This window comes from Mytilus californianus, unplaced genomic scaffold (genome assembly GCF_021869535.1).
Source record: "Mytilus californianus isolate M0D057914Y unplaced genomic scaffold, xbMytCali1.0.p SCAF_2, whole genome shotgun sequence".
Taxonomy (NCBI): Eukaryota; Metazoa; Mollusca; class Bivalvia; order Mytilida; family Mytilidae; genus Mytilus; species Mytilus californianus.
In genome coordinates, this window is record NW_026262668.1 from 39,201,325 (window position 1) to 39,217,340 (window position 16,016).

A 16,016-nucleotide genomic window follows, 5' to 3' on the forward strand; every position below is an offset into this window, starting at 1 on the left:
AAAACACACATGTCAGTGGAACATTAGACCCACATGCCAACTCGTTCATTCCCAGGAAAAATGGTAGTGCAGAGACACATGTGTCAGATAATCATCCATATCCGAGTGATAGAACTCTTGCTACTGATTTCACACGTTTCTTGTTAAAACGTGATCTCTTAATGTCAAGGTTCAATATTTTCAATGATAAACCCGAGTATTATCCATCCTGGAAGGACAGTTTCAAGAAAATAGTTAAAGAGATTGATGCAGATTCAAGTGAGGAAATAGACCTCTTGTTAAAGTGGACTGGTCCTAATTCTAAAACACAAGTTCAAAGTATCAAAGCTGCGAACACTAACAATCCGTCAAGAGCTCTGAAGCTAATCTGGGAGAGATTGAATGAAAGGTATGGTAGCCCAGAGCTTATCGACAGTGCACTCAAGACAAAGCTAGCAGCTTTTCCTCGCATTACAAACAAGGATTATTTTAAGTTGTATGATCTGTCAGACATCTTGTCAGAAATATCATCTGTGAAAGAAAATGACAATTACAAGGTTATATTTTCCTATTTTGACTCGTCAATTGGTGTAACGCCAATCGTTGCTAAGCTTCCATATCAGCTTCAGGAACGATGGACTACTATGGCCGTCAATTATAACGATAAACACAAAACAATATATCCGCCATTTCATGTATTTGCTCAGTTTATTCAGCAACAAAGCAAAGTAAAGAACAATCCGAGTTTTTTATATGAAAGTCAACAGGCAAACACTGGTTTTAAGGATAAACTACCAACAAAAAAAGGGAAACTTAATGATGTTCGTAGCAGGAAAACAGACTTTGCTGAAACAAAAAATGAGAGAAGTCATCAAAGTGTGGATCCGAGTGAGAAATGTTTGATTCATGGGACAAACCATACACTTAATGATTGTAGAACATTTAAAGCAAAGCCAATACAAGAACGTAGGCAATTTTTAAAGTTGAACAAATTATGTTTCGGGTGTTGCTTGTCGATATCACATTTTAAACGGAACTGTCCTAACGCATTAAAATGTGGGGATTGTGGAAAAACAGATCACCCTACAGCACTGCACATAAAAAATCGAGAGCAACAATCTACAGAGCCATCAGGTCATGGCGGGGAGCGTTATGATGAGGAACACCAAGTTCAAACTCCTATAAAATCAGCCTGCACACAAATTTGCATGGATAAATTTGGTGGCAAATCTTGCGCAAAGATCATACCAGTAGAAGTGTATCTTAGTGACAATCCGGATAGAAAGCTAAAAGTATATGCTTTGATGGACGATCAATCGAATAGGACTTTAGGAAAATCAGAACTCTTCGATTACTTTGGTTCTACAAGTGTCTCTGATTTTATCTTGTCAACATGTTCCGGAAAATCTCAAGCATCTGGTCGAAAGCTTAGTGGTCTAGTCGTCGAGTCAATAGATAAACAAACTCAATTACATGTGCCTGACATTTTAGAGTGTAACCTCATTCCAGATTCTCAAGACGAAATACCGACTCGGGAAGTTGTTTTGTTTCACCATCATCTCAATGATCTCGTGGACTTTATCGAACCTCTTGACGAAGAGTCTAAAATCTTGCTCTTAATTGGACGCGATCTCATCTCTGCTCATCATGTGCTTGATCAAAGAATTGGCTCTGAGAATGCGCCTTACGCACAGAAACTCCCTCTGGGATGGACAGTTATTGGCGAAACTTGTCTCGGAAAACTACACCATCCAGACGAAACTCGTGTTAAAAAGACATACTTACTTTCTTCGGATAGGATATCAATATTTCCACCGTGTACAAATGAACTTAAAATTGATGAAGTGCGTACACTTGAAGTTAATGAAACTGCATACGACAACATTGGAAAAGATGTGTTTATTCGCCGTCTTGATGATGATAAACCTGGACTGTCACGTGATGACAGAGAATTTATTGAATCTATGGATACAAACTTTTGGAAGGACTCAAGTGGTAATTGGTCCGCCCCACTACCGTTTCGACAAGATCGTCAAGTTCTACCAAATAACAGGAATCTAGCATGGAAAAGAGCCAAAGGTCTAGATGCAAATCTTCGCAAAGATCTTCAGAAGCGTGAACATTTCTTCACGTTTATGAACACAATTCTAGAAAAGGGTCATGCTGAGAAGGCCCCACATATCAACGATGATCAGGAACAATGGTATTTACCTATTTTCGGGGTTTATCACCCCAAGAAACCTGGAAAACTTCGTGCTGTGTTTGATTCCTCTGCACAATTTGATGGCGTGTCTCTCAACAATGTGTTGCTTAGTGGACCAGATTTGACGAATAATTTAATCGGTGTTTTGCTCCGCTTCCGAAGGGAGCAAGTGGCCATTATGGGCGATATAGAACAAATGTTTTACAGTTTCAAAGTGGATGAAAAACACAGAGACTATCTACGATTTTTCTGGTACACCGACAATGATTTTGACAAGCCTCTAACAGTGTATCGCATGTGTGTGCACGTATTCGGCAATAGTCCTAGCCCTGCTATTGCATCATACGGACTTAGAAAAACTGCCATGGAAGGAGAAAATGAGTTTGGCTCCGATATGCTTGATTTTGTCACTAGAGACTTCTACGTTGACGATGGGTTAACTTCAAAACCTTCTACCGCCGAAGCAATTGATCTCATGAAGAGAACCAAGTCAGCTTTAAAGTCTATTGGTAACATTCGACTGCACAAGATATCTTCAAATGTTGAGGAAGTTATGCATTCAGTTGACAATGACGATCTTGCAAATGGTCTTAAGGATCTCGACCTTAGTTCCGATATTCTTCCAGTACAACATAGCCTCGGTATGAACTGGGACCTGAAAATTGATACTTTTATGTACTGCATCGATAGAGATATCAAACCATATACTCGTCGAGGATTATTATCCACAATAAACAGTATATTTGATCCACTTGGATACTTAGCGCCAGTAACTATTAAAGGAAAATTACTGCTCAGGTCAGTTATGACAGGACATATCATGTGGGATGAACCATTACCGGAAGAGATTTACAACGAGTGGGAATCTTGGAGAACGTCACTCTTCGATTTGGAAAAAGTAAAATTTAAACGGATGTTTGTACCAACTTCATTTAGCTCAGCGAAAATAAGGAAGATCCACATTTATTCCGACGCATCCGAGAAGGCAATAGCCGCAGTTGGTTACTTACAACTAGATGACAATAAGAATTTTGGTTTCGTTATGGGGAAGGCCAAGGTTGCACCCAATCACGGCCATTCGATTCCACGCTTAGAACTATGTGGGGCATTGCTAGCAACAGAGATAGGACAAACACTATCCGACCAGTTAGATATACCTTTGTCTGATATTCAGTATTATACCGATAGTAAAGTTGTACTAGGGTACATCTTCAATTCATCACGACGATTTTACAATTATGTTTCAAACCGTGTTGCAAAAATTCACACAGTGTCAAATTCCGAGCAATGGTCTTATGTACACACAGATGGCAACCCAGCCGATCTGGCGACTCGATCAATAATTCCTTCGAAATTAGAAAATAGTATATGGCTATCTGGTCCGGTGATAAAAAATGATGTCGATCAAACTCTTGAAAGCTTTTCTCTCATTAATCCTGACACCGATAACGAAATACGTCCTGAAATTACAAGTAGAAAAACAACGAGTCTCGAGGAGTTCTCCTTAGGATCACAACGATTCGAAAGATTTGGAAACTGGAAGTCACTCGTTAGATCAATTACACTGATAAAAAACTTTCTTGCCAATAGAATCTCAAAAGACACTAGGTGTCGGTTCAGGGATGCGGAGAAGTTCGTCGTTGGAGTGGTGCAAAACGAAATCTTTTCAGATGAAATCGATTGTATTAAAAACGGCAGGCCGCTCGGTGGACATAGTGCATTGTTGCAGTTAAGTCCATTTATCGACAATGAAGGCATTCTGCGTGTTGGTGGGCGTATCAAAATGTCAAATGTACAACCAGACGAAAGGAATCCGATTATAATACCAAGTAGACATTGGATAGCAACTTTGATCATTCGTTTCTTTCATCAAAAGATACAACATCAAGGCAGACAATTTACATCGGGAGCAATACGAACAGGAGGATACTGGATAGTAGGTGAAAAACGTCTAGTTTCTTCACTAATTCACAAATGTATAACTTGCCGTAAGCTTCGCAGACCTACCGAACAACAAAAAATGGCTGACTTGCCTAAGGACCGTGTGATTCCAGAAACACCATTCACGTCAATTGGTATCGATACCTTTGGACCCTGGTCTGTCATTAGCCGACGTACGAGAGGTGGATTCGCAAATGCAAAACGTTGGGCAATCATCTTTACTTGCATGGTCACGAGAGGTGTACATCTTGAAGTTGTTGAGGAAATGAGTTCCTCGTCGTTTATTAACGCCTTCAAGCGATTCATAGCTATTCGAGGAGAAGTAAAACTTATCAGGTCTGACAGAGGTACTAATTTCGTTGGAGCCACTGACCAACTAGGTATCGATAGTATCAATGTAGAAGATGGACCTATTAAGGAACATTTATATGATAATGGCATAGAGTGGCATTTCAATTCACCTCATTCATCTCATATGGGAGGTATATGGGAAAGAATGATTAGAACAACGCGATCAATCCTGGACTCCATGTTATCAAAACTTCCCGGAAAAGAACTATCGCATGAAGTGTTAGTAACATTGTTAGCGGAAGTGTCGGCAATAATTAACTCCAGGCCTTTAACATGCGTACCTACGGACGCAAATGAGCCATTACCTCTCACACCTAATCTTATCATCACTCAAAAGCCTAGTGTATTGATTCCAAAGGATGTGTCATTCGATTGTAAAGACATGTATTATGCACAGTGGAAGCGTGTACAATACCTTTCGGACGTTTTCTGGAAACGTTGGCGAGTGGAATACTTGCAAACTTTACAAGCTCGACAGAAATGGACTCAAGAAAGAGAAAACATTCAAGAAGGAGATGTCGTGTTGCTCAAGGACAATCAAGTTAATCGCTTAAGTTGGCCAATGGGAATAGTCACTAAAACATTCCCTAGCGCTGACAATTTAGTACGTAAGGTAGAAATTCGTATAGTGCGTACTGTGGACAAAGACTGTGTCAAACCAGCTTTCTTTGTTAGACCAGTGACAGAACTTGTGCTATTGTCTAAGAACTGGTGAATAGTGTGGTGGCATAAATAACATGCCAGACGGGGAGTGTACTGACTTGTCCGTAAATATTTCATGATGTTTCCGAAAGTTGACTTACATTTATTATCTTCTTCGTTACTTTCCCCTTATTTACATGATCACGTTAATAATTCAGCATCATTTATTGACATATCTGCCAGATTCCGGCACAGTGTAAGTTTATAGCATATTGAAAATTTGAAGAACTGTTTATTGTAAGCATACACAACATGTATTGTGTTTTGATGACGTATAAAACGTAGGGTAAATGGCAATGATGACAAAATATGCCACGTCACCAGATTATTTTTTTTTTATTGTTTCACAGCCGTTTGTTATTACTTGTAAACACACAGAGACAAGATTACACTATAAAAATGTTCTATAAATATTCAAATACCCATTTTGGTAATTTTTGTATGATTCATAACACCCCCCTCATTTCGATATTTTTAAAGTATGGAAAGCAGTTTGTGTCATAATTTGCATACATAATTTTTGATACTTGTAGAGTTTTCAACACATTAAAAGCTGTTAACACCAATTTTGACCCACAGTTATGTTACCAAACTTGATATATTATTATTGCTTTTATTTTTTATGTGAATGTATGGAACACAATTAGTGTCATAAGTCAACTTTGTATTTTTGTATGTTTTGGCAAATTGTTTTGATTGATAGGTTTTATATTGTGTTTTCATTTGTTCTTTCAGCTTTTTACCGTTCACTTTGGAATTATACTCACCTGTCATCATTTGTAATCATTCATTGAACACCAGCATACCTTTGTTATTCATGCTACCTTGTGTTAATAGAGTGGATTATATGACAATAAATATAACGGTTATCTTTAATGAAGTCCATTATTTAATGCCCAGCAAAAAATAGATGGGAGTCATTACACTATTTGTTTTCCGTTTATTGTCTTGTACATTGTGTTCTTGTGTTGTGCTGTTGCACCACTGTTCCAGGTTAGAGGAAGGGTTGGACGCCCGCTTACATGTTTTATAACCAAGCCACATTCTGTATGTGCCTGTTCTAAGTCAGGAGCCTGTAAAAAGTAATCGTCGTTTGTTGCTGTATATCATATTGTTTCTCGGTTTTTGTTTGGGACCAGATCTTAAGTGTTTTCGTGTGAATCGTTTTACGTGTGTCATTTGGGGCATTTTATAGTCAGATATGCGGTATGAGTTTTGTACATTGTTGAAGGCCGTACGGTAACCTATAGTTGATAACTTCTACGTCATTTGGTCTTTGGTAAAGAGTTGTCTCATTGGCAATCATACTACGTCTTTTCATGTTTATATAAAATGCGTTTCTACATTAACCTGCAACATATAAAATCGAATACCGTACCGTAGTTAGGCTGCCAAATACATTAAAGTGTAAGCCGTATCAAAATAAAAATAGCATATGACAGTGACTTTGAATTTTTCCTACCACATAAAAGCTCTGTATCAAGTCTCTTTTGCGTTATAATAATTTTCAAACTAAGCAAATATGATTGAAAACATCGAAAGGAACGCAATTAAATATTACTGGTATTTCAAAAAAGAAGTTTTTTTTTTTGGGGGGGGGGGGGGGGTGTTAGATTTAAATCACTAAAAAATAAATACATATTTGCTCCAAGCTGCTGTTCATCATCACGTTTATCTTTTAATTATGTATTACCTCAATTTTGCTCCAGCTCTTGTATCATTGTAGATATCACATCTATGAAGAGGACCTGAATAGCCTATTTCATCACACAATGCTTTGTGCCATTGAAATTGTATCACAAAACTGACGAAATATCTAAACAATAAATGTATCATTATAGAATCATGTGCAAAACAGTGTAGGCGAGACCATTGATTGGCGCTCTAAAATATCCCATTGACTGGGTCAGATTAGGTGAACGTTCGTCTGTAACGCCCACAACTCACGACGTATTTATTATAGACATTTAAACTGTGGGGTCACCAAAGGGTCTCAACGCCTAAATAAAATAATTCGAAAAACTAATCAGGAATAACCTTTGTGTTTTGATTTATATTGAATACTTAAACGTTCTTTACTTGTGTTTTTGTTATGTTTTGATAATGAATTTTTATGATATCGGACGTTCTTTCAGCAAAAAAGGATTTAACTGGCTTTAAAAGTTACAATGGATGTGTTGATTATTATCTTTTTTTCGGACGTCAAAGCGATTTAACAATTGCGGTTGTCCAATTATGTCATCTTTTAACTTTTATCTGGTCAAAATTTTATTTTAGAACGAATGCATGATCAACTTTAAAAAGTGTGCAAACACAAAACATATAGACAAATATAATACTTCTTTCCTGTCTTTTTCGTACTTGCAAGTTATTAGACAGTAAAAAGGCTATTTGGATCAAGCCTTATGAAATTTGCATTTACGTTTTTGAATAGGTACAGTCAAGTTTAGCGATTGGTAATTCATTGATAACATTCTGGCGTATCACAAACAAACAACTTGCAACGTCTCATTTCATTGGCCGAAAGATTTAAATACAACAACAATTGTAGTGTGCACGTGAATTGACACAGGTGACCGACAATGGAATGTACTACGTTACTACGAACGTAAAAAAACAATGATTTTTGGTCGAAATAATTAAATAAGTATTTTGTGAATTTCAAATAGTGGGGTCGAAATATTATACTAATAATTTGTGTTAAGTAATATTCTTTATGCATGCAGCACTTGTACCGCACTATGAAAAATATAAGGATAAAATAAAATACATGTGCGGCTTTATACGGATGAATGTATGAACCACTTTAATTTCTTTCATATTGACGCTAGGTTATTATCCTGACAATGTCGTAGTTACTTATAATAAGGATCTCATAATACTGATCCATTTTAAATTTATGATGGGTTGCACATTCCTCTTTTATTGTTTTCATGCTATAAAACGAAAATAAAGTAGCTAAGCGTTTGGTCATTCAGAAATGACGTGTCATAAACGAGCAAATTGTCCCCGAAAGATCATATCATGTGTGCACGTGAATATAGATGTACTATGCAATGTACTATCATGGTCACCACGAAATTCAAATGAATTCAGTGAAGGCATGTTGGTGTAAAAAGGTTTGAAATGTTTCATCGGCGAAGATTTTATTTTTGCATGTGTGGAACTAAAAAATAAATAAATACTTGTGAGAAATGTCGTAGTTTATAAGGAACTATATAAATGTACTGTTTTCGACTTTAATTGGTTGAAAATTTATCCTTTAATTTCATACCGTAAGAATAGAGCTTTGCATAACATTGTTGAACTATCCGCCAAAGTAACGTGTGGCATGCGTGCGTATTAAAATGAAATACAAAATCATACATGTATGATAAACTTATAAACGAAATATTAAGAAATTAAGGATGACTACCGTAAAAGTATGTACAAAAATGGAGTCACCTTTTATCAAAACATTTAGTGAATAACCACACTGTTTAAAACTGATTGTTTTCTATGCAACTATTTAAATATTTACAATATATAATTTTCAACCGAGGATAGCAAAACAGTTAATTATAAATTAAGAAAGTATATCGCTGGAGTTTATAAAGTACATTTCCTTCCACTGTGCCATGGTTTGCCATCTCCATTTTTTCTCTAAACAAAGCATGGCTGGTTACATGTTCTGAATTTACTTAGAATTTCGGGATTTTTTTTTCAAAATCAAGTAAACTAAATCAGAAAAAAAATCACACTATCCTAAAACTTATGAAAGAATATGAATAATGAACATGACAGTTTATAACACAAACCCATTTACTATAAAAATCGAGCAATATCTTTAGTATGTAATTTGGTTATTTTTGTAGTTAAGTACGGTTTCATTTCAAGTACAACGTTAATTCATCAAGTCCATTGGATAAAAGATAAGGCAGGGTGAGCAACTTGACAAAAAAAAGGCAGGATGACGATTTATGTAAAAAAAATCAGGATAAACTAATAAATATAGTCAGGACCTAACAGACTGAAAAATAGACAGACAGGACAGAGATAACAACTAAAAAAAATGCAGGACAAAATGTTTCATCCAAGTCCCCTACCCCCAATCAAAATAAAATGGTAGCTCCCTTAATCCAGAACCAATTGAGAGGAGACAGTTGCATTAAATATTTCGACGTGACTGTTAAGATTAAAGTTTAAAATTTTACATGCACATGTATAAAAGCTAGAATTGCCATGGGATAATCAAGAACACAATCATGTACGTGAATACGACGATGGAAGTTTTTAACGACCTTGACCGGCTACGTGAATACTGATCAGTCCATTCAGCTTTATAGTACGCGTGTTCTATTTTCGCAGGTGTGAGGTCGAAGGTTTGAATTGACCAATGAAAACGATCGTTCCTTAACGAGTTAATCTAATAAAGTTTGTTTGACTGATTATGTTGCACGACCATTCGCTAAGCTTGGCCGCAGTTCAGTATACAATGTATAGTTTGGTGATCTTTTCTGCTAACTACTATACTTGTGAAAAACCCTTGGCAACAGAAACATATTCAGCTTTTATTTTAATCGACCCAATTAACATAGTAATGGACGACTTCGTACATTTTATGATCGCAAATAAAATATGTATATAATATACTGTGCACTGTAGTTCGTATATATACTGAGACCCTTTGGCAACCCCACAGTTTAAATGTTTATAATAAATACGTCGTGAGTTGTGGGCGTTACAGACGAACGTTCACCTAATCTGACCCAGTCAATGGGATATTTTAGAGCGCCAATCAATGGTCTCGCCTGCACTGTTTTGCACATGATTCTATGTTTACAGTAGATTTTTTAATATATTTGAGATATACTTATTTTCATAATTTTCCTTTCGAAAGAAACCATTATATTTTTGAATGTTATATATAAAAATGAAAATGTACGAAACATGTGGAAATAGTGAAATCTTTAGTCTGTTTTGTAAATCCTTAAAAAATGTATTATAGAAAGTCATATTTCTTCAATAACGTCGTTTGTTTTGCAACTGTGTTTTGTGTATACGACATATACAGATCTGACAATTCATTTTAAAATGTTTGCTCAGACAAGTAGTCATTAGGCATTATGTTAACATGTTAAATATTAGATTAAGGGGCTATTGAAACGATTCGCTAGCATGCATATGTTGTTCAAATATTTTATAATATAAAACAAGTTTGATACTGTTGCAAATAATATCAGATTACCTGATATATGGTGTGTTTCCAGGTATATGGTATTTTGCACCAGGGTCAAAATCTTGTTCTGTTCGCTGAACTGGAGGTGAAATACCTTGATAGCCACATCTTATACATACAAAAAAATATATACGTATATCGATTATGTCAAAATAACCCGTTATGGATTATATTCATCCATTTTTGATAATAAACTTTTCAAAATTTGAAATGCGAAGCTAGCCGACTGTGTTTTTTTTTATAGGTAAAATGGAAGTATCTGTTTTTCTAATTATTTCAGGAAAAATATTTCGAAATGATTTTGCGAGAAATAACATACAACAATTTGATCCGCGTGTGGTTTATAAAAAAAGATAATCGAACTCTCTGAAACGGTTTACAAAATGAAAACAACACTTTATAAATTGTATGCTTCCGAAGCGCTTTTCTTGATTTACTTTCACCAGGAACGCTCAAAGCCGAAAATTTGAAAGCCAAGATATTATAAGAACCGAACATGTACAGATAATATGAGAAATTTAAAAATGTTTGTTATAATCTTAGTTTTGTAACTAGAAAAACGTATCAGCGATGTTGGAAATAAAATAAGCATTAGTTTTCTTTAACTTTAACAAAATTCTACGCGTTAGGTAAATTAGATAAATATCATTATAAAAATACCTAAGATCCCACCAATTTGCAGTGTAATTATTAGGTGTTGTATCGCTTCGAAACACACTCCATCTCCACTGATCAATGAGGTATCCAAAGGGCAGGAATGCAATTTTGTCCAGCGCCATTTGCATCAAAAAATTGATATCGCTCTCTGAGAAAAGATAAACATGTTGTTTGGTGTTGTATTTTGAGGGAAGAGAACAAGGTAAAGAAGGGGGGCTTTAATAAAAAAGATATACATACAGAGATAGCCGCCGGAGGGCCAAAGGGCCGTGATAATAAATCCATTCATTTGAAATAACGTTTTAATATAAAATTCCGAAGGCGTGATTTAGAGGATTATGCCAGACAACGGGCAAACATAAAAGAAGAGAAACAGGTTGTAGTTATTCTTTCCGAAGGTTTGTGAAGTCGTTGATAAAAAGAAGAATTTACAAACTAACAGGTATATGAATACTCTTTCAACATCTATCTTAATAGGCCAAAATGTTGCATGAAATCTGTCTTACATGTTGTACCTCAATGACAAATATGTTGTTGTACCTGCAGACAAGGTTTATATATATATATATATATTATTGAATGTCCCTCTGGTATATTTCGCCTCTCTTTTAAGATCGCATGGCAACCAAAATTATACCAAAATTACAAAACAGAGGAAATTCTCGACAGTATTAGATTCATTTAGCAATTTTGAGAACTGGTTAATCCTTTACTCTGCTTATTCTCAAAGATTATAAAAAGAAACAATAAAATCACTACGCGCATGTGAAAACCCCAAAAGCAAGGGAACGGCGCCTTTATTACTGTTCTATATCTGAAAGTCACAATGGGGCCTTCACATGGGACAAAAACCCACTACTCCACTAGGAGTGAAATTCTTTGTTTAATGTCGGTTGTGCTACATCTGTGCATTGAATTACACAGCTGCGTAGTAATATCAACAAATTGTAAATTTTGTCTGGCAAAGAAATAAAAAGAATACTGTCATAAAATCTAAAAAAAACTTTATGTAAAATACATTAACTCATAATTTCTAATTTGTTGGAAATTTTCACATGGCCTGGACCGCGGTTATATTCGAATTTTAACGAAATAAAAGTTAACGAATATAACGGCCCATGCCATGCAAATCTATGGATTGCATGAATTCATTCGATTCTAATAGGACACGGTAATTTAAAAACCTATAGCGAAAATTAGTGCTCCGTTTGTGTGGATATTTATTTTACCCCCTGTAAGATAGAGCATGGATTATTTCTTAAATATCAGAGTCAGAATTAATTTTTTTATCCTTATAATTTTCAACCCAAACATTTTGTTTTTCGTTGGCTTCTATGTTTATCGTCAATTTTACAGTTAATTTCTGTAACTAAGGATTGAGCCGCCATGTTGACTTGCTGAAATCCATAAATGTGAGAACAATGCAGTAGAATAAAAAACACCTACCTAAACAAGAGTGCACACGCTGAAATGTCTCGCCTTCTTTACTAACCATTGATATTATGTTGATAGTCCTAAATATAAAGCTTTACTACAACTATCACATAAACTTAACATGATCCAAGAAAATGAGGTCAAAGTCAGATAAAGCAAACGATAAATACATGTACACCTGACAATCATTCAATACACCAAATATAGTTAACCTATAGCTATTTGCCAAAGTTTCGAAGATACAGACTTAACAAAGAAAACTAAACATTGACCAATGAACCATGAAAATGAGGTCAAGGTCAGATGAACCATGCCAGGCAGACATGTACACCTTACATATAATCTATGCATTAAATATAGTTGACCTTTTGCTTATAGAATCTAAGAAACAAACTTAACCATGAAAACTTAACATTGACCAATGAACCACCAAAATGGGGTCAAGGTCAGATGATACCTGCCATACAGACATATACAGCTTACAATCCTTCCATACAACAAATATAGTTGACCTATTGCTTATAGTTTAGGAAAAAAGAACAAAACACAAAAACTTAACACTGAGCAATGAACCGTGAAAATGAGGTCAAGGTCAAATAAAACCTGCGAGACTGACATGCACATCATAAAATATTTCCATACACCAAATATAGTTAACCTATTGCATATAGTATTAGAAAAAAAGCCAAAAACTCAAAAACTTAACTTTGACCACTGAACCATGAAAATGAGGTCAAGGTCAGATGACACCTGCCAGTTGGACATGTACACCTTACAATCATTCCATACACCAAATATAGTTAACCTATTGCATACAGTATAAGAAAAACAGACCAAAACACAAAAACTTAACTATAACCCTTGACCCATAAAGGAGGTAAAGGTCAGATGACACCTGCCAGTTGGACATGTTCACCTTACAATCCTTCCATACACCAAATATACTAGACCTATTGCTTATAGTATCTGAGATATGGACTTGACCACCAAAACTTAACCTTGTTCACTGATCCATGAAATGAGGTTTAGGTCAAGTGAAAACTGTCTTACGGGCATGAGGACCTTGCAAGGTACGCACATACAAAATATAGTTATCCTGTTACTCATAATAAGAGAGAAATTAACATTACAAAAAATCTTTACTTTTTTTTTAAGTAGTCACTGAACCATGAAAATGAGGTCAAGGACAATGGACATGTGACAGACGGAAACTTCGTAACATCAGGCATCTATATACAAAGTATGAAGCATCCAGGTCTTCCACCTTCTAAAATATAAAGCTTTGAAGAAGTTAGTTAACGCCGCCGCCGCCGCCGCCGCCGGATCACTATCCCTATGTCGAACTTTCTGCGACAAAAGTCGCAGGCTCGACAAAAACCATTTTAATGATGTGGTTTCCGAATTAAGAGGGCACGCGTAACGTTATATGATTAGCTTGAGAGTTTTCATTCCATATGACGTCATGTTTTGAAATTCATTGAATTTCGTGGAATTTTATTTTTTTTGTACATAATTTCGAGCTTTAATGCATGAATTATTTTTGTTGTGCATTTGAATAAGAATAACGGTGCTGATGTTTTTTTTTTCAATTTCATTTGTAACAATCGACATTATGTTTGCACATAGGTTAAAAGATACATTTGGATTTACGTGGGAGGATATTGTAATAACCATCAATATGTTCATCTCAGTACAGATATATCGAGAATTTTACCACGCTGTTGTTTACAAAGCAAAAGAAGCAAATCATATTATAATGTATGTTACTCACAAAACATATTTAACCTCGCAGCATTTTTGCGCCTGTCCCAAGTCAGGAACCTCTAGCCCTTGTTAGTCTTGTGTGTGTGTGTTTGTTGATTTTAGTTAATTTGTATGTTTCGGAGTTTAATGTGGCGTCCATTCCGCTGAACTAGTATACATTATTGTTTCGGGGCCAGCTGAAACCCGCCTCCATGTGCGGGATTTTCTCGCTGCGTTGAAGACCCATTTGTGGCCTTGGGCTGTTTTTTGCTCTTTGGTCGGGTTGTTGTCTCCTTGACACATTCCCCGTTTCCATTCTCAATTATATTAGATAAATTGGCAGGAAATTACGAATGAAGACGTTGAATAATTCAGTTAGACTGCATGCCAATTTTAATAAACAGAGCAAGAAAATGAAGTGACCTACCGAATTAGACTTATCACCAGGTTTGTACTTACATGTCTTTGTGATATCTCAAAGGCTTTTGACCGACTTTGGCATAAAGGTCTACTGGCAAACATTAAAACTTATGGTATAAAAGGCAAATTATTGAGTTGGATTGAAAATTATTTAAGTAATAGGAAACAGAAAGTACTTCTAAAAAAATCAGAATCCACATTTGGAACATTAAAAGCAGGTGTGCCCCAAGGCTCAGTACTTGGGTCCTTATTATTTATTATGTTTGTAAATGACATAGCAGATGAAATTCAATGTTTAGTAAGACTTTTTACCGATGATAGTTCACTTATGCATTCTTCGAATATTGTTATAGATATAAAGAGGAGATTAATTATGGATCTAGAAACTTTTAACAATTAGTCAAAACAATGGCTTGTAGATTTTAATCCTCAAAAAACAGAATATATGGTGCTTAATTTCTGGAAGGATTTCCAGCCTATTCATTTGAAATTTAATGGACAATTTGTTAAAAAAGTTGATGACCACAAACATTTGGGTGTTGCGTTTTCTAACAACTGCAAGTGGTCAGTACATATAGATATTTGCTGTAGTGCCACTAAACAGATTTTTGTTCTCGGGAAAATGAAATATATTCTTATATAAACAACACCTTCCGTTATCTAGATGATATTTTTTCGTTAAATAATCCAGAGTTCTCTAAATATACTACCGACATTTACCCAATAGAACTTACTTTAACTAAATCTAACATAAACAGCAGTAGTTGTCCTTTTCTGGATTTGGACATTTCAATCTCTAAAGGGAAACTCCATACGAAAATTTACGACAAAAGAGACGATTTTTCATTCCCTATTGTTAATTTTCCTTTTTTAGACGGCAATGTTCCTTTGGCTCCATCATACGGTGTTTATATATCCCAACTCGTTCGTTATGCCCGTGTGTGTAGTGATGTCATAGATTTTAACGAACGTAATCAATGCATCACTGGTAAATTATTAAATCAGGGATTTCGTTACCATAAATTACGTAAAACTTTTGCTAAGTTCTTTCATAGATACAAAGATTTGATTAGTAAATTTGGCTGTACTTGTAGAAAACTGATTAAAAACGGTATTTCACATCCTAAATTTTACGGTAATATTGTACTTAAAGCGCGGAAATCACTATGTGATCCGTGTAAACTCATCGAACCTTTAAACAAACTTATTAGTAAAGGTTATCCTACCAATGTTGTAATTAGATCTTTGAATATAGTTTACATTGGCACTAATATCGATTTTGTCATCAGCAAATTAAAACATAACTAAATTTGTATTCTTTTCAAACGGGATGTATAAAGACATACCCACATTCATTTTGATCTATAA

General features: G+C 35.3%; 1 protein-coding gene across 2 annotated transcripts in view; it reads right to left on the reverse strand.

The window, feature by feature from the left end:
- The window catches only part of LOC127727919 (angiotensin-converting enzyme-like), a 141,043-nt gene that overhangs the window by 10,578 nt on the left and 114,449 nt on the right, over positions 1 to 16,016 (reverse strand). For both annotated transcript variants that reach the window (XM_052235071.1, XM_052235070.1), the window contains exons 10-12: positions 11,055 to 11,199; positions 10,404 to 10,502; positions 6,870 to 6,992 (exon numbers count right to left, since the gene is read on the reverse strand). In XM_052235071.1, coding sequence (XP_052091031.1) covers positions 6,870 to 6,992; positions 10,404 to 10,502; positions 11,055 to 11,199 — 367 coding nt within the window. The remainder of the gene's footprint in view (positions 1 to 6,869; positions 6,993 to 10,403; positions 10,503 to 11,054; positions 11,200 to 16,016) is intronic.